This window comes from Phasianus colchicus, chromosome Z (assembly GCF_987193195.1).
Source record: "Phasianus colchicus chromosome Z, bPhaCol1.hap1.1, whole genome shotgun sequence".
NCBI lineage: Eukaryota > Metazoa > Chordata > Aves > Galliformes > Phasianidae > Phasianus > Phasianus colchicus.
The window spans coordinates 30,653,220-30,671,594 of NC_143476.1; the positions used below are offsets into that span (position 1 = coordinate 30,653,220).

Below are 18,375 nucleotides of genomic sequence, written 5' to 3' on the forward strand. Positions count from 1 at the left end.
TGCAGGCATGTTTTGAGTATTGCCGTACAGACTCCACAACTTTCTTGGGCAGCCTGTTCTGGTGTTCTGTCTCCCTCACAGTAAACTGTTTCCTGTGTTCCAGTTTGTGTTTGTTACCCCTAGTCTTCTCACTGGTCCCATCCCCTTGATTGCCATCAGTTAGATATCTGTAAGCACTGATAAGATCTCCTTTAAGCCTTCTCTTCTCCAGGCTCAACGGTCCCAGGTCTCTCAGCCTTTCCTCATAAAGGAGATAATCCAGGCCCCAAATCAACTAGCCTTCCTCTAGTCTCCCTCCAGTGGTTCTCTGTCTATATGAAGATTCAAGATAAACAAGATAATGTGAAAAACTTGTTTTTCAACATAACTGTGGATGCTGATAATTAACTTCATTTGAACAAAACTGTATTGTGAAACTGGAAATAAGTAAAACAATCAGAGGTAAAGATATAGGAAATATAGAATTTTTACACTGAAGCTATATGCTCCAAAATTCCTGAAATAAGATAACATTCAAGAGCTATGAAAGCAAATATTAAGATGCTGTTATCAGATGTATTAATATTAAGCACATTGACAATACTTCAGAATCAAAAAATACAAGCAGGACCTGGAGCTGGGCTGCCTGTCTCTTTCCTTCTGTGTTAAGGAAGCAGAAAGGACTAAAGACAATTGTGTCAGCCTGAAGAAGGCAGAGCACTCTTCCTCCTTCCCAGCGTACACAGAACTTGAGACAGACCTTTGCTGCTCATGTCACATAGATGCCCCTGTTCCAGAGATTGCAAAGAGGAAGTCCAGAGCTGTGCGCTGATACATATGCCTGCAACTTGGGAGGCCTCACTGCAGTAAGAAATGTTTTGAAAGGCTGCTTACATTTCCCTATGTGGGCAGCCACAGGCTAATCCTGTAGCCAGGTGCCATCTTTACATGTACCATATTAAGGTGTCAACTACTAGCATAGGCTGAAGTGGGAGAATACTTAGTGTGAGAGCTTGTTTAGAAATATTCAAATATGGATCTTAATATAACAACAAAGCATCACCATGGTGTTAGTGATCAGGTTGGTTTGCAGTGTACTTAGTTACACACTTGGCCAGCAGTAAAATATTTGCATGAAATTTAGTGCTCAGAACACTGTTCTCATGGTCTTTTCATCCTGCATGTAAATAAACCCATTTATCTCTCCATTTGGTTGAAAAAGTACCTCAGATTTCTACTGTCCAGGACTGATGGCCCTAGATTTCCAGAAATGTGATTTGCAGTGTTGTCTGTAGTGTCAAGGCTCACTTACTACTGTCAGCTTCTCTCTGAGAAGCATCCTCTCTATCCCGAAGGAAATCTGAGCCTACTTGCTGCAGGAGGGGATACACGTGTCCTTTTCAGCAGTATTTGTGTGCACCTGCAAATATTCTAAGCAGACTAGACTGTACGCTTGTTACAAATTTTAGATGGCACTTGTCCCAGGGTTAGAATTAATTCTGACTGCTTTATCCACATAAGGTGGCTGGCAGTAATCAGTGTGGAGATATGAAGGGAAGCAGTTGGTTTTCATATCCTTCATGATGGCAAGCATGCTTCCAGGGCATTGAGGGGACAGGGCAGCTGGGGATGGGAGATGGGGGAGGGGGTTCCTAAGGTGCCAGGACCTAGCCAGGAGCAGGGCATCCTGAGCTGTGGCAGAATATGCATAGAAGTATGTTTTGTAAACTGCATTTGTCTCAGTTGACTCCCAGTAATTCCATAAAGAAGGTACAGTAAGGTAATGTTGTGGGAATGGACAGCTACTTTAATGTAAACATTTTCTTTTTTCTGGGTGAGCTTGTCTGCATATTGGTTTCCTTCTGCCACTTCCCGCTAGTAAAAATCTTGTACTGTGACATGAGTAGCACAACACTTCAGAACCTTCAGTTATCTTCTAAAAAATTATGTGTAGGTGAATAATCAGTGCAGCTTCCTGGCATAAGTGCATTATTGTTGGTATCATTTTTGTTAGAGTGCTAAATAATAGCCTGTTCCAACAGTGTGTGTGAGTTAAAAAATTATACACGTAAGATGTAAAAAGAGAAAAGGAACCTGTTCCTTGCCTTTCAAATACTGTTAGGTACAATTACCATTCTTCTAAGAAGAGAAAAATAAAGCCAAGTGAAGAGTGCACAACTGAATTTAAAATTAGAAAAATGCCTACTACTGCACTGATTCTTTTTACTTCTTTTATTTATCTTTGTACATTTTAAAGTCCAAACTAAATCCTATCATAATTGGATCTCATATTTATGTAGATTCACTCTAAATTTAACATTTCTTCTGAGAAGCTTGGTGGACAACCACAGTGTCATATATGTAATGTGCATATTTAGCATAACCCAGCAAGAAACAGGTATTCTCCATGAGATGGAAGGCAAATATTTCTGAAATGTGAATATTCTTAGTGGAATAATTATGATAATTTCTGTGTGTAAGAGCAAATGATTGTTGAGAACTTGAAATTACCATTAGTATTTATTAAAAACAGTTCAAAAATCTGAAGGCTCTTATTAAAATTAAAGAGGTTATGCATTCAGGGTACCCAAAGATCAACCCATACAGTGAGTGAAATGCTTTAAAGTAAATGAAAAAAAGATGATTGTGTGTCTTGCTCTTAGTACTTCTCGGACTAAGAGAGAGGTTTCGTTTGTTCATTATATTTTTGTATCTTTGAAATAATAAATTAAAAAAACAAGCAGGAACTTGACAGGATCAAGTCTTCAAGAAATCAGGATACAAAAATTTTCCAATTTTTCAAGAATTTGAGACTTGGAATCATGACATTGCTGATGTGGAAATAAATAATTCACTCTTCATTTGTTTTACTTTTAACACGTGGAAAGCTTCCTATCTTAAATGCTCCCTTGAGAAGCGCTGCCCTAACTCTGAGAGCATCAATTATTACAACCACTTTGCTACAACTGCAATGCCAGTGACAAAACTTTGAAGGAAGAGAGAGAAACTTTGCTCCCTGTCCTGTCTCGAGTAGCTTGTGCCTTGCTCCTACCCTTAAATTACTGCGAAATAGATGTTAGTGCATAAATTTGCAGCATAGGCAGATAGCATATTAATATATTGTTTTTTTAATTTGTATTGACTGACTGGCTAGTAGCACATAAAGCTAATTTTTTATGGATGTTTTTAAAAAGTAATTTTGTAGGGATTAGTCATGCAGTCTCTACTTGGGCAGAATTTCCTCTAAAGCCAGTGGCACTTATGCCTAGCTGCAGAGTGTGGGAACATGACCAAGAAGAGCATTCTACGCGTAGAAGGCATTTGTCTATATATTCTGCCATTTTTGTCCCAGTACAAAGTCTGGCACTGCGTTTCATGATACACGCTGCTCTGTTAGTTCTGTCTAGAAACAGGCTCTTTTCTGTGTAAAACATTGTTACTCTTTCAAATCAGTGTAACAAACAACAAGAGGAAAAATAATTTTCTCTGAAAACTTCTTGAATTGAAAATGCTTTCAATTTACAAATTGTGACATATGCCCTTTAAAACTTGTATGTCTACTGTTTTTATTTTCATTATGCGTTACAAATCCGTAATGTTTTAAAATGTTCAATTCCAGAAAAAAATATGGCTTTTAACCAAATAAAAATGGAAAGCCAACTTGCTCTAAAATCCATCTGTTTTTCATTTTCTTATAATCTATAATCAGGAAATCCATTCATACATGACATGTAATTTTTCCGCTTTCAAGTGGATAGTGGAATGTGATGTTCTGCATACAGTCACATCTAAATTGATAATTGTCCAGGCAGAATGTAATTTTAAAGTATAGGATGAAGGAAGGTTTAATTTGTATATTAGAAGTCTCGTGCATTTTTTTTTTTTTTTTTTTTGCCTCTGCATGTAAATGAGACTGTTCTCTTTGGTGGATTTATCTGAAGGTGGGACAGCTGCCTCAGAACAAGCCACGGCTTTCTGAGTAAAGAGGATACAGTTTAAAGAGCTGGTTTAACTGCAGACTCTTCTTAACAGTAAACCACACGCACACATTCATCATTGATTTTCAAATGATGGGTTTCTATATCACTGGTTTAAGGTCCACAGTCTTGCATTCCTGTATCCACACAATACCAGAAGAATAACAGTTTGGTGGCTGGAAAGAGCAACAGTTATTATATGGCTCCAAAATGCTAGCTGCCATAATATGCCATGAACAGCAGAAATCTGCTGGTAAAGAGAAGATTACAGCAGTGCTTAAAAATAATTTGATGTTCTAAAAATATAAATACAAGAAATGTTGTCACTGTTCAAAGTATTCGTAGGTAAATATAAAGGTTTGACTACAGTTTCTGAAGATAAAGGTGCCTTTTCTGAAAAGAGCCCGTTCTTTTTCTTAATTTTGATAGAAAATTATATGAAGTAAAACTTCTATAGAATGCAGTTGTTTTTTTTTCTTGTAATCCTTGCAATGTAAGGATTTTTTTTCTCCAGAAAATGTAGCCATAGAAAAAAACATATAAATTACAAAGCGTGCTGTTTCATCGAATATCTCTGGTCGTATATTGCAGAATAAAATAGCTGCATGAAGATTATGCTTGTTCAAACAGCTTCATTTTCACTGTCTGAACAGGTTCTTGTCCTACAACAGATTTCACAAGGTAGTTTTACTTCCTGTTAGTAAAACATCTCCTGTATGAAACCAGTACCAGAGAAACTTTGCTTTTGCTTCAGTTTCTTCTGTTGATCACGTCTCCACGTGATCACGTAAATGCTTTGCAGTATTCAGTTTGTCTTAGATGAAGTTCCAAAACTTCATCAACGTATTTTCTGAAAGAAAATATTCTTGTATATTCCAAATATCCCTTCTAATTCCACTGCCTTTAACAGTGCATAGCACTAATCAGAGCATAATATGGAGCATATCCATGCTGAGAGCAATTGCTCATTTGTTAAAAAGACTGCTGACACAAAACAGAAAACTCTTACCAGAGTTCTCCTACTTTAAATTGATAAGATTAAATTCACTTTTTAAACAAACTCATTTTTATCTCATTAACTGTAACTTACTCTTATTATGGAAATACACAACTGATTGGGCATAAAGAATACTTCTATTAAAAATCTCTGAATTTGTTCGAGTGCTTCTCTGTTTTGATCATAATTATTTTTTGCAAAGACTTGTGAAATTGTTACAGTGAAAAGCAAGAGAATAAAAAGGCTTGACCAGAACTGGCTAAAGGTACCTAAAGAATATGGAAGTCAAGAAATTTAGTGATACTTTTCATGTTGTTCCAAGCCTAACATTCACAATTCAGGATTTTCTGGAGCCTGAAGTGGTTTTGTGTGTAAGAGCCTTTGACTGATTTTGCTATGGTGGATTTTCTGATCTGGTAAGTAAGTACAATCAGTGTGCTGGCAAATTAAAAATATAGTTTAATGTTAGTCATACTTGGACACACATTATTCTAACTACAAAGCTGATCCACTCTCATTTACTGTCTCTTTTTGACTACCTTAAAGACCTGTCAGATTTAGTCCCATAATCCATTCATGCCAATAGGACTGTAAGCACCATTACATGAAAAAGTGAGATACTGTAGTTCTTGTCTTTGGGACTACAGAGGAAATTATGAAGGTCCAGGACACCTAACTCATGGGCCTGCTCCACACTCACTAATTCTAGCTGAAAATTAAAGATAAGCCCCAAACAGAAAATGCCTAACATTTACATTTACTTTCTTGGTACTTGTCTGTGAAAGCTTTCTCTTCCTGAATTAACTCTCTTATTATGACTGGGCAATTTCTGTATTTCTCTTGACCATTAGAGAGAGAATTTCAGTCATTTTTTTTCTCCAGACTTTGTGGGTAGCAGATGAAATTTAATGGATAGAAAAGAAAGATCTCATTTTTAGTGTCATGGTAGGTGTCAGTAATAGTACTGAAACACAATTGCCGATACCATTTAGTGAGAGAAAGTAACTCTCTTTTGAAAAAAAAAGAGAGAAAGAGAGAAAGAGGGAAAGAGGGAAAGAGAGAGAGAGAGAGAGAGAAAGAGAGAAAGAGAGAAAGAGAGAAAGAGAGAAAGAAAGAAAGAAAGAAAGAAAGAAAGAAAGAAAGAAAGAAAGAAAGAAAGAAAGAAAGAAAGAAAGAAAGAAAGAAAGAAGAAAGAAAGAAAGAAAGAAAGAAAGAAGCATTTGCCTGTCAGAATTCCTAGGGCTTGCAGAAAGCAGCAAGAGATGAAGATGAAAGATACAGAGGCATTTTCCAAATAAGGTTATGCTCTTCTTCTCATTGACTTTAGTGTTGACAGAATCAGGTCCAAAAACTGTGGTGAGGGAGCACAAAAAACATTTGAGAATCTTCCTAGTCCTCCCCCTGCCTTTTCTGGAAATTATAGCCTCACTATACTCATCCTTTGTTTAAAAACAAAACAAAATCATGAACTGGAAAGGGCTGAGTCAGGCAAGGCAGAACCCTCCATAGTTGTCAAGAAAATGCCGCGTAGCTTTGACTTTATTTAAACAGTAAGATTCTCTGAAACTCCTGACACTCTTTTAAGGAACAAGTAAGATCTTGGCCATTTTGAGCAGATAGTATATTGTGCTATGTAATACCATGATAAAGGGAGTCGTGTAATGTCATAAACTGCAGAGCATCACTGGATGTCAGCTGCCATGAGAGAAAGCTTACTAAGAGCAGTTTTTCCAAACATGATGCATGTTGTTTTTTTGCTGCAAAGATAGAATAAGTAGCACAACTATTTATCTTGAACCGTAGTATTGGAATGTTTTAATGTTTAGTATTAACAAATATATTTGAGTTTATAATCTCTCTCCCTTACTCTTTTCCATTTTCTGTTGTTTTTTTTTTCTAAATAGGAAATGGTTATGGCAACCCCCGCAACTCACCAGGTCTGCTGGTCTCACCTGGCAACTTGAACAAGAATATGCAAGCAAAATCTCCGCCTCCAATGAATTTGGGAATGAACAACCGTAAACCAGATCTCCGTGTGCTTATTCCACCTGGCAGCAAGAATACAATGCCATCAGTGGTAATGTATTTTAAAAGCGTTTTTTTAAAATCTCCTTCAGATAAAATATTTAAGAATTTCAAGGCCTGCTAAGCCAACTAAAAACAGTAGAATAACATTCCACATTCTTGCTTTTTTGGTCTTTCTGTCTGGCTTTATGGCTTGACATCAAACTAAGGATTTAGGCAGATTCATTTTAATTGCTTTTGTGAAACTACTTTTACTTCATCCTTTTTTTTCTATGAACTTACAAATAGGAACTGTGTCCTGCACAGGGTGAACTTCTTCACTCACCTTCCTGATAACTGGAAGATCCTTTCCTGGGTTTTACATAAAGCTTGAGTTTAACCCCACGTACTCTTAGCAGATATATTTCTCTTAAATATTTAGCCATGCGACCCTCAGCAGATGACAGATTAACTACAAATAAATGAATTTGAACTCTACCACTCTGAGCAACAAAAGTCAGGTTTTAGGAGGATGAGATGTAGTAAGCAGATAGAGCATGACAGAGTGGAGCATCAAACTGCTGTACCTCTTACCAGTATTCACAAAATGTAAGATTGTTACAGTTAAAGACTGAATCATGAAAGAGTCATGTTGGTATCTTGCGGAACCCTTCCAGAAGCGGGTTGAAAGTAAAGTGGGTAGTTGAAAGTAAACCTTTCATTTGTGTTTTAACATTAAAATTGAGTTTGATTAAAAAGAGAGCTGGATGGTAAATTTACGTGCTGCCATAAACAAGTTTTTCCATTACGTAACAAACACTATTAAAACACCTTCCAAGCTGGCTGCCTTCGCTTGATGTATTATAAATTAACTTCGGACATCAAACTAAAACTTCCCATAAATGTGATGCTGGGATCTTAGAGGATAAGTAATAAATAGTCTCCTACAGGGCAGTCCTCAAAGTCGACCAAGTTGTGACAAGCTGTCTGCATCAAGTGATTTATTCCAAGGTCCTTAAAACTGATACTTTCCAAGGGATTCTATGAATGGTCAGATCTCCTGAAACCAGGTATAACAACACAATCTGCAGCCACTGGGGCTACAGAAAAAGTAATGAATTCTTGGAGAAAGGCTCATGCTGAAAAGTGGATAGATTGTCCTCACAAGCTGAGAGAAGCATCTTGTTAGAAGGACAAAGAAGAAATCTGTGGTTATTTTTTCCAAACTGTGCTCAGAAAGTGTGTAGTTTTCAGCCCCTGTCAGATGAAGCTATTCACTAGGCTATAATGCACCCTGGTAAATATCTACATTCACTGATTTTTAATGCTCCTTTCCTATGCACTCAGTCTGAGGATGTTGATCTGCTCCTGGTAAGTGGTAGTGATGTTCATCCTAATAATGAAAACATAAGATCTTTTATTTTGTATGATTGGTATATGTCTAGATGAAATGCTGGTTGAAGTCAATTGGAAAACTTTACCATAACTGCATTGTGAACAAAAGGGTCCTCACAACTTTTGAAATCTAGCAATACAAAGACAAGGTGTAGTTGTTGCACGTATTCAAATTATTCACACTACAGTAAAGCTCTCTCGGTGCTGATGATTTGCTAGTGTGTACTCCTGTGCTGTTGAAGACGGCACAGCCTTGTTATGTTTTTTGGTGGCTCCCTTCGCGTTTTATCCTGCCACTCACGGGATTAGAGTTCTTGAGTGCAGCTTTTACCACGCAACATGTAATGCCCGAGTTAAACGTGTAGTTGCGGTGCCACCTAGCTCTCCTGAAGTTTTTTGCTGCCAAAAACGAAGCAACCAGAGCACCATCTGCTGGTAAGAGCTTAGCATCCAGCAGCCTGGGGTGCCGCTCACTCCTGAATCAGGGCCTGGGGTTATTTCTCTCTCTCTCTGTTTCTGTGTCTCCTTACATTTGAATAAAAAAGGAAAAGAATGGGGGTAAAGTTTACATATTTCATGGTTTTTCACACGATCTGTTCTTCTACCCACAATAAAATCAATCTTCCTTGTTAGTAGTTCAGTTACCTAGGAGATACTGATGTAATGGGTTACTATGGTGACAACTGGTCTCTTGAAGGCTTGTAAATGATAGGGTTGGCAGAGTTCATAAAAGCCACATTAAATGATTAATTTCTAGGAATTCGTATCAGCTTTTGTTTCTTGTGCACAAATCAAACCCAGAAAGGTAATACACCCGGATGACTTAAATCCAGTCAATAATATGTTTATTTTACTTACTTTAAAAGAATCAGAGGATAAATAACTCCCAGTCTGCTCAGTCATTGGCTACTCCAGTGGTTTCCGTAGCAACTCCTACTCTACCAGGGCAAGGGATGGGAGGATACCCATCAGCCATCTCAACAACATATGGTACTGGTAAGTATCAGCACAAGATGGAAGGGAGGGGGAGGGAGCAGGATGCTGGCAAATGTCTGTCTCAGGGGTAATGAATAAGCTGCTGTTCCTTGCAAAAGACTGGAAAGTTCATTTCCCATAGGTTGATACACTTCATTTACTTTCTATCTGTCCATCTGAGAGGGGACTTTTTATTTGAGGAGGGACTTTTTATAAGGGCACGTAGTGACAGGACAAGGGAAAATGGCTTTAAATTGGAAGAGGGTAGATTTAGTCACGATATTTGGAGAGCGATGAGACACTGGAACTGGTTACCCAGCAATGTTGCTTATGCCCCATCTTTGGAATCGTTCAAGTCCAGGCTGGATGGGGCTCTGAACAACCTGGTCTAGTCGGAGGTGTCCCTGCCTATGGAAGGGGGTTGGAACTATATGATCTTAAAAAAATGATCTTCCAACCCTAACCTTTCTGAGATTCTTTGAACTCGAGAAATATGTACTTAAAAGCTAACTTTTTTGCTCAAATGGAAAACTGCTTTGATAGCTCTCTTTCATTGGCCTTACTGAAGAAAAAGACACTAAAGAAACTTCCTAAAACTCCTAATGTAACAGATAATTTCATGTAGTTGAGTGCATCTTCCTAAAATCTAAAATCATGAGGGTAGTGACAACAAGCAGTTTCACTGGTTTCAAAACAGAGTTCAGTATCTTTGTAGGCTACTGCTTAGTTACTTGGAAGATTCTAGAAATGAAGCCTAAAGAGATCGTTTGTTTGTTCCTGTTGCACACTGGTACTGTGTAGGTCATGTTGGTCCACATAATCCTGTGCTTTTATAGAAGATGTGCACTGTATTCGTATCACAGTCTACCTTCTTGCAGCAAAGACTGTAATCAAAATATGGTTTTCAAGTTTTTGACTCTAGGAGAATGCATGTAGAGTTATGGTAGATAGAAAGGCTTTGGATCTTCCAGACCCAGAAAAAGACCTGGTAAATTACAGAATAATTATTAGTGCATTATTTACTCCAAAGTTAATGAGTCAAGGGAAGAGGAGAGTCTGATTTTCTGCTGCAACTTAATGTGATTGGTGTAATTAAGATTAAAAGGCTTATTAAGTGACATGAAAATGATGATGGTAGTTATTATTTACATGCTTCCTCCTTAATACTCTTTTAATTATTTTCTTTTCTGTTTTCACATCTAGAATATTCTCTGAGTAGTGCAGATATATCATCTCTCTCTGGATTTAATACAGCCAGTGCTCTTCATCTTGGTTCTGTGACTGGCTGGCAACAGCAACACCTACATAATATGCCGCCGTCTGCCCTCAGCCAACTGGGGTAAGCACTGTGTTGTTTTTTTAAACTGTTATATTGTTCTACAATAACTTTAGTGTCCCCAGGAATCCCAAATATGAAATACATCCTGAAAACATGTCAGCCCATGTGTGTAAGAGCTCCACTGCCCAAAACTGGAACAGCGTATTTCATGAAAAGTTTGCCATGTACCCAAAATTGAATATTCTGTGTCCATTACATTTCCTCAGCAGTGTAGTGATGAATTCTGTTCTTGTTTTACTGTTTCTTTAAATAGCATTTTACTTCACTACTAACAACTAAACTAAACACTTACTTTGTGCTATTGCTTTATTTTTCCACTTCTGCTTTTTATTTCCAGTTACTGTAGCTCAAACATGAACTAAAAAAAAATGTCTAAATACTGAGTACTTCTAAATCAAAAGTGACAAAATGATTTTACCTGGGATTAAAATTAAACCTTATAATCACATATACACTCTTGCTCAGCTTTGATGTTCAAGTTTCATTTCTTTGCAAATGTTTCCTACAAGCAAATAACACAATTAGAGCTAAAACCCATAAAACCCTAGAACTCGTGGTGATTTTCTTGCCTTGAGGATAAATGTTTATGCCCTCTAGTGGCTAATTTTAAGACGTTTCTTCCAAGATCGGTGGAGCACTATGTTTAACCATTTCAGTATTCACACAGGGAATTCACCTCATGCATTATTGAAAAAGCAATACATTTGCTTATTCAAGTGAATTTAAAGAGTATGATTTTCAAAGATCCCTGTATCTGCTGTCTCTATTGAGCAACTCATAGGCACCATTACTCCATGTCTGTGCTAATGTATGGCTGCATTTGGAAAGTCGAACTCTTTTTTTAAAAAACAATCATTGCACACATGCAATTATTTTTGCAAGGCAGTTGCTGTAATCTGGAAGTATATAGTACAATAAATATGGCTTAAATTTCAAAATTCTCCTAGTTTATCTGAACACGTTTTATAAATGAATGTATTTTCTTTACCTTGTAAAATGGTTTGAAATTTTAAAGAACAGCTACACAATTATTGGAAGAAATATAAACCCTTTGAGCATCAGAAATATAATTTAGCATAATAAGTACTAACTACATAAATTCTTACAACTGAAATAGTTCCCATGTTAGTAAAAAGAAAAGATCTTAATACCTGTCTGCTATGCTTCTTCTGTTTTATTTTTGAGCTGTGCTGTTTCTCAGGCAACATTAAGGTTAATTGTACAAGGTACCTATAGTCATGCATAAATTGAAAACTCACACTAGATTTCAATGTATAACCTTGCAATCATGGAATCATAGAATGGCTCATGTTGAAAGAGACCTCAGAGACCACCTAGTTCCTACGCCTCTACCACTGGCAGGATTGCCAACCTGTATCAGGCACTGTATCAGGTTGCTCATAGCCCCAACCAGCCTGGCCTTGAACACCTCCAGGGACAGGACATCCACAGCCTCTCTGGGCAGCCTACTCCAATAAGCTGATTGTTTTCAGTGGTGTACCAAAGAATGTAATAAGGCTATTTGAATAACCAAAAAAAAAGTACAAATTAAATCCTAAACTAGCTACATGCCTTTTCAGATACGTCACACATCATCATCTGTTTCTAATTCATATTACAGTATGCTGAAGTGCAGTGGCTGTGGCTAGTGGAATATATTCTAAGTCACTACTTTTGTTATTATTCTTTCAGTGAGTTGTAAATGAATTCAGCTAAGAAAGCAGCTTCACTGACAGTTCTGGCAAAGCCTTCTATGTGTGCAGAAAATCACACACATTATTTTACTTCAGTCACCAGGTTGTACATGCAGAAGGATCCATACTAGCTTCTGAATTATTTAAAAAAAAAAAAAAACAAAAACAAAACAGAACAAAAAAAAAAAAAAAAAAAACTCTTGAAATTGTACAAATCATAATCTGTCCACATTAGCCTAATCTTGAATTTGTAGAAAAGTAATCATACAAAAGTGTGTTTCACTAGGAATTTAAGAAAATAGGTGTAGAAATGTTTGACCACTCTAATTCCTGCCCTTAGTGAGAGAACTCTGCTTCGTAATGCATGGCAGAAGCATAGGGCTAGTAAATAGAATAGGGTGTGCTTAAATGTGTTAGCTTGCTGTACATAGGTCCTCAACAGTTTCAGAAGCACTGTCAAAACCATCTTTCAGACACCTGGAGATCTCTAAACCATACTGCACATCTGAGCCTGAGGCAGAGTTTCTGAGGACATAGGAGTAGTTCAGTTGCTGAGCCTGTGAACAGGATAGCAATGTAAAGTCCCTTCTGATATGACTGGGGCGTTTAGTCAGACATTTCAACAGTCTAAATTTTAAAAAGCAAAATAGTACTTTTCAGCCTTGTAATTAGAAAAATTACACGCTAATTCTATTAAAAATCAAAATATATTCCTCCTCATACTTACAGGTTTCATCTAAATATTGCTGCTACTACTCTTAACTCCATTCCTAACTTTGAAATGAGCAATCTAAATTCTTCAGTCTCAAGTCCATTATATAGACAATTATCTCATTCTGTAATCTGCAGTTTAAGAGAAGATCTTTTCTTTCTGAGGTGTCATCCACAGCTGAAAATTTGCCCTTCCTAAAATATAAGTGCAGACTTCTTAGAAATACATTCACAGTGTTTCATCTCAGGAATCTTTGGTAGAGATAATTGCTTAAATACAAGAAGTATCTCTAAACTTCTGTCAAACTGAACAAAAACTTTCCCAAATTCGTGTGTATTGTTGGTTTGTTCTTTAATTCGTATCAGGCATTCTTGTTACTTAGAACTATTAATTTATATTGGCTAGTAGCCATAGCTAGATAGCATAGATGCAGGCAAATATTCTTCTTGAAAACTTTTTACTGAAAAATTCAGACACAGTGACATTCTGTTTTGTGAATTTGTATCACTTCCACCAACCTGCTTACTCTGAATAAAAGCCTTAAATATTTTTTCCTATACCACTATATTAAACAAGATATTACAGTGATTTGGTTTCATATTATTCTTTGCTTAGAAATTTCCTTTAAAAGTGTAGAGCATAAGGTGTGAGGAGCTAGTCCAAATAACTTGACACATATTTTCTATGCTGATAAAAATTAAAAAAAAAAAAAAAAATCAGCTTTGCTTTTACATGAAAGAAAAATAAAGGGGAAGGTGTAAGGTTGCAGTACTAAAAAAATCCACAGATCTGAATAGTAGCTGCTGCTTAAAATTCAAACTTTACAGGGGCAATGAGAAATGTTTTCAGTACAATATATGGAGAAAATTAATCAAGTCAACATTAGTGGACTGCAGGACAGTGAGTGCTTATAGTAATGCACAATCCTATAAAAACATTTGTTGTATTTTCTCAGTAGATTTTCCATATTCAAAACCTCTTTGTTTTTCACTGAGCTGAGGTTTCAAATGATAAAAATAGTACTTGCCTAGGCCAAAATTGCACTGTTTCTGCTTTCATTCACACACACGCATACACATTTAGTGGCAAAAAGAATTGCCATTTTTTCACAATCAAGTTTCTATCCTAAATAGAGATCCATCCTTTGTTGAGGATACAGGTGAAAGACTGCAACTAAGTATGTTCTCATTCACCATACGCCTCCATTCATAACATTAGGTTTCCCTTGCATTTGACCATATCAAACTTATATGAAATTCTGTAGAAACATTTTAGAATATTTACAACATTACATAGAATAGAGTCACCAAAATATATATATGTTCAATTTCAGAAACAGATTTGTCAGAAAAATATGTTTCAACAGACGAAATCTTAAAACATTCTGAATGACGATATGCATCAATTGCTTAAATAGCTCTATTGTTTAAAACCTTAAAGAAAAATTAGTTCTTACCTGCTAAAATGCTCTTTTAACTCTCTCTTTTTTTTTTTTTTTTTTCACTTTATAAACAGAGTGCTCAAAATGCAGGTGAACTGTAGCATTTTTTAAACTACTGAAAGCCTCTTTGCCAGGTGTTTGTATAATGCCTCTGAGGAAACAGAAGGGATCTAAAGAAAAGTCTACAGAGTTGCATTCTCACACTCCCCTCTGAAACACTGCTAAATAAATTGCAGTGTAGCAATACAAGTTTTACTCCTTAGACAATACAGCTTTTTACCCTGGATTTGTTCCTTCGAGGTTGTCATGGAATGGAATATGAGTAGGTTCCAAGTGAACAAACGAGACTGAGTATGGCTGTTTTTAAGTAGTGTGAGTTTTCAACTCTTCCCGGCTTTGCAAAGTACACATCTTCTCAGATCAAACACTACTACATCAAATCGCCAAGATCCAGTGTTCTGTATTAAGGGACTTTCAGGTTTAGCTATGAGTTTGGCATCTAAGATAGTATGTAATCATATTGTACTTGCTAAACTGGCTGCCTGTTTCCCCATGTGAAGTCCTAGCATGTCCTAAGGAAATGAAAAATAAAGTCACTGGAAATGAAAAGCAAAACAAACCCAGGAAGTATTTTTGATTGTTGTTGAATTCTTTTCAACGGTTTTTCATAAAACGTGGAATATTTCACTAAAGTGAAATGACTAAGTTTGATATTTATGGTTTCCTATATGTGTAATTTAATAATTAGAAAAGAAAAAAAAACATCTTCCTTACCAAAACTGCTTACATTTGATACTTAGAGGGTTATTACTCGCTGCTTGATGCTGCAAATTCTGAGACACTTCTCTGTATAGTAATAAAGGGCAGATAGAAGCAATTGCAGGCAGAACAACCTGCTTTCTGTTTTATTCAACAAGGCTCACACATTATTGAGCAATAACTCCTGACTACAGCATCTGATATTATTCAGTAACTATGCCATATGGCTCCACTGTAAATCTGCCAAAAGAGAAGAAAATGACTTCTTACCTTTCCTAAGTTACAGTAACTGTTGGTAAAGTAAAGCTCAGATCACAGTCAATGACATATCAGAAAAAGTGGAATGTCTCAATAAATGGAAAGGATCACATCTAGACTTAGTTTTCCATCACTCAGAATCCAGATATTTATTCTGCTTGAACCATTGGGTTTAAAATCTTACTGAGGCTGTGTCCTCTCCTCCCCTCTGTCTTCAGTCTCTTTCACTATTAGAAATCTTGAAACTGTGTCTTTGGGTTTGACGCTGGCTGCAGCCTAGCAAATGGTCCCTGAAGTGGAGCAGTGTCCAAGAACTCAGTGGGAACCTCTCGTTGATAGCTGTTTTAAGGAAAAAAATGTCAGGTTTTGCCAGTAGGTGGTGCTTTTGTACAAAGCATTCTGTAGTTGCAGTGGGTCTTGTTTTCTTCCATACAGTGCAAGCTCAGTGTTCTCTCCTCCCCTTCTATCTCAGCTTTCCTCAGCCAGAGCTGCCCACAGTAATGCGCTAAGACAAAACAAATGGAGAACAAGTATAGAACCTTTGAAAAACTTTAGATAGCAGCTTCTCTTGTGGTTCTGAGCATCCTATGAGTCAGGTTGTCAGTTACACATTGCAATCCTCTGTCATCTCCCTTAACTTCTCTTTGGTAGTTTATCCATAAATGCTCTGGATATAATTACAAATTAATGTATTCCATAAAATCAGATCTAAAACGTAGCCTGCTGGTTGAGTTCTATTAGCATTAATCCAAAGATGATTAATTTGAACTCATTAATGAAGACATTAAATACATGGGGCCCAAATTTTTGTTTCCACTTTACACCTGAAGTCTCATGTTGAAGTAAACAAGGATAAGACAAACTGAACTAATCCCACAGAAACCCATGCCTCCCCTGTGCCATCAGTGCATACGCACACACAAGCATTAATTATAAAGAAACCTGCAGGTGGTTCCAACAGTGCAAAGGCTCGGCTTCCAAAATTTCTTGTGATGCTTGAGGAAACAAAAAGGAAGGGAACTAAAGAGACCTACGTTCAGACCTCGGGCATGTCTCGCTCAAGCCGGCCACGTTTGCCGTGGTGTTTCCATCTCCAGGCCTTTTTTAATTCCACATAGAAAGTGGTCCTCATGCTGTCCGCACGCACTGGCACTGCGTGAGCCTTTACACTGGTGTTCTGTGTGAGTGTTTGTGCATTTCCGGGGGCTCCATGCCTCCTCCGTCTGTAACTGGGTTTCCTTTCCTCCTACAGAGCTTGCACTAGCACTCATTTATCTCAGAGTACAAATCTCTCCCTGCCTTCTACTCAAAGCCTCAACATCAAGTCAGAACCTGTTTCTCCTCCTAGAGACCGTACCACCACCCCCTCGAGATACCCACAGCACACGCGCCATGAGGCGGGGAGATCTCCCGTCGACAGCTTGAGCAGCTGCAGCAGTTCCTACGACGGGAGCGACCGAGAAGACCACCGGAATGAATTCCACTCCCCCATTGGACTCACCAGACCTTCGCCGGACGAAAGGGAAAGCCCCTCTGTCAAGCGCATGCGGCTGTCTGAAGGATGGGCGACATGATAGCATTATTACCTATTAGTTTCTTTCTTTTTTTTTTTTTCTTGCAGTGTGTGTGTGCTATACCTTAATGGGGTAGGGGGGGGTCGATATGCATTATATGTGCCGTGTGTGGAAAAAAAAAGTCAGGTACTCTGTTTTGTAAAAGTACTTTTAAATTGCCTCAGTGATACAGTATAAGGATAAACAGAAATGCTGAGATAAGCTTAGCACTTGAGTTGTACAACAGAACACTTGTACAAAATAGATTTTAAGGCTAACTTCTTTTCACTGTTGTGCTCCCTTGCAAAATGTATGTTACAATAGATAGTGTCATGTTGCAGGTTCAACGTTATTTACATGTAAATAGGCAAAAGGAAAACGTCTGCCAGAAATGGCAGACCTTTACTGAGAGAGAAAGCAGCTGTTATGCAACATATAGAAAATGTACAGATGTTTTGACAGACCCAGTGGTTGGGTGGCCGTGAATCCATGCTAGAAAGAGACTGGGTCACCTAACACACCGAAAACGCTCAAAACCATGCGGGCATATCTTTGGAGTATGGCACTCAGTTAAGAAGGATCAAAGCATTTGAAGAGGACCATACTTGTTAAACAAAATCGAGTTCGAGGGCTAACATATTTAATTTTAAAAATTCTGGGTCTGCATCACTTATTAAATAAAAAAAAATTATAAAAATATGTACATTACATTTTGCTTATTTTCATATTAAAAAGTAAGACAGAGTTTGCAAAGCATTTGTGGCTTTTGTAGTTTCCTTAAGCCAAAATGTGTTCTTTTTTCCTTGATAGCTTCGCTAATCTTTTAAACAGTCCTGACAAAAACAGAGGACTTTTTGTATAGAAAGCACTACCCTAAGCCATGAAGAACTCCATGCTTTGCTAACCAAGATAACTGTTTTCTCTTTGCAGAAGTTTTGTTTTTGAAATGTGTATTTCTAATTATATAAAATATTAAGAATCTTTAAAAAAAAAAAAATCTGTGAAATTAACATGCTTGTGTATAGCTTTCTAATATATATAATAATTATGGTAATAGCAAAAGTTTTTGTTATCTTAATAGTGGGGAATTATATTTGTGCAGTTGCACATTTAACTATTTTCTTTTGGTTTTATTTTACTGGGCATACATTTTACAGATCAAAATCATGTCTTGGAAGACTGATCTGTAAAAAGTTTGGATTTACCCATGGTGTAACAACTGAAACCATTTTAATACAACATTTTACAATCAGTTGAGTGAACTGCGATTCATTGTATATACTGATTAGTTC

General features: G+C 37.1%; 1 protein-coding gene across 11 annotated transcripts in view; it reads left to right on the top strand.

Moving 5' to 3' along the window:
* MEF2C (myocyte enhancer factor 2C) overlaps nucleotides 1-18,030 on the top strand; it is a 131,380-nt gene extending 113,350 nt beyond the window's left edge. For 5 of the 11 annotated variants that reach the window (XM_090132377.1, XM_090132379.1, XM_090132376.1 and 2 more), the window contains 5 exons: nucleotides 6,858-7,030; nucleotides 8,305-8,328; nucleotides 9,219-9,348; nucleotides 10,531-10,666; nucleotides 16,783-18,028. In XM_090132377.1, coding sequence (XP_089988503.1) covers nucleotides 6,858-7,030; nucleotides 8,305-8,328; nucleotides 9,219-9,348; nucleotides 10,531-10,666; nucleotides 16,783-17,104 — 785 coding nt within the window. In that variant the 3' untranslated portion in view covers nucleotides 17,105-18,028. Of the gene's footprint in view, nucleotides 1-6,857; nucleotides 7,031-8,304; nucleotides 8,329-9,218; nucleotides 9,349-10,530; nucleotides 10,667-16,782 lie in introns of all 11 variants that reach the window. The other 6 variants (XM_090132382.1, XM_090132381.1, XM_031612667.2 and 3 more) reach the window with 6 other exon arrangements.
* Nucleotides 18,031-18,375: the final 345 nt, after the last annotated feature.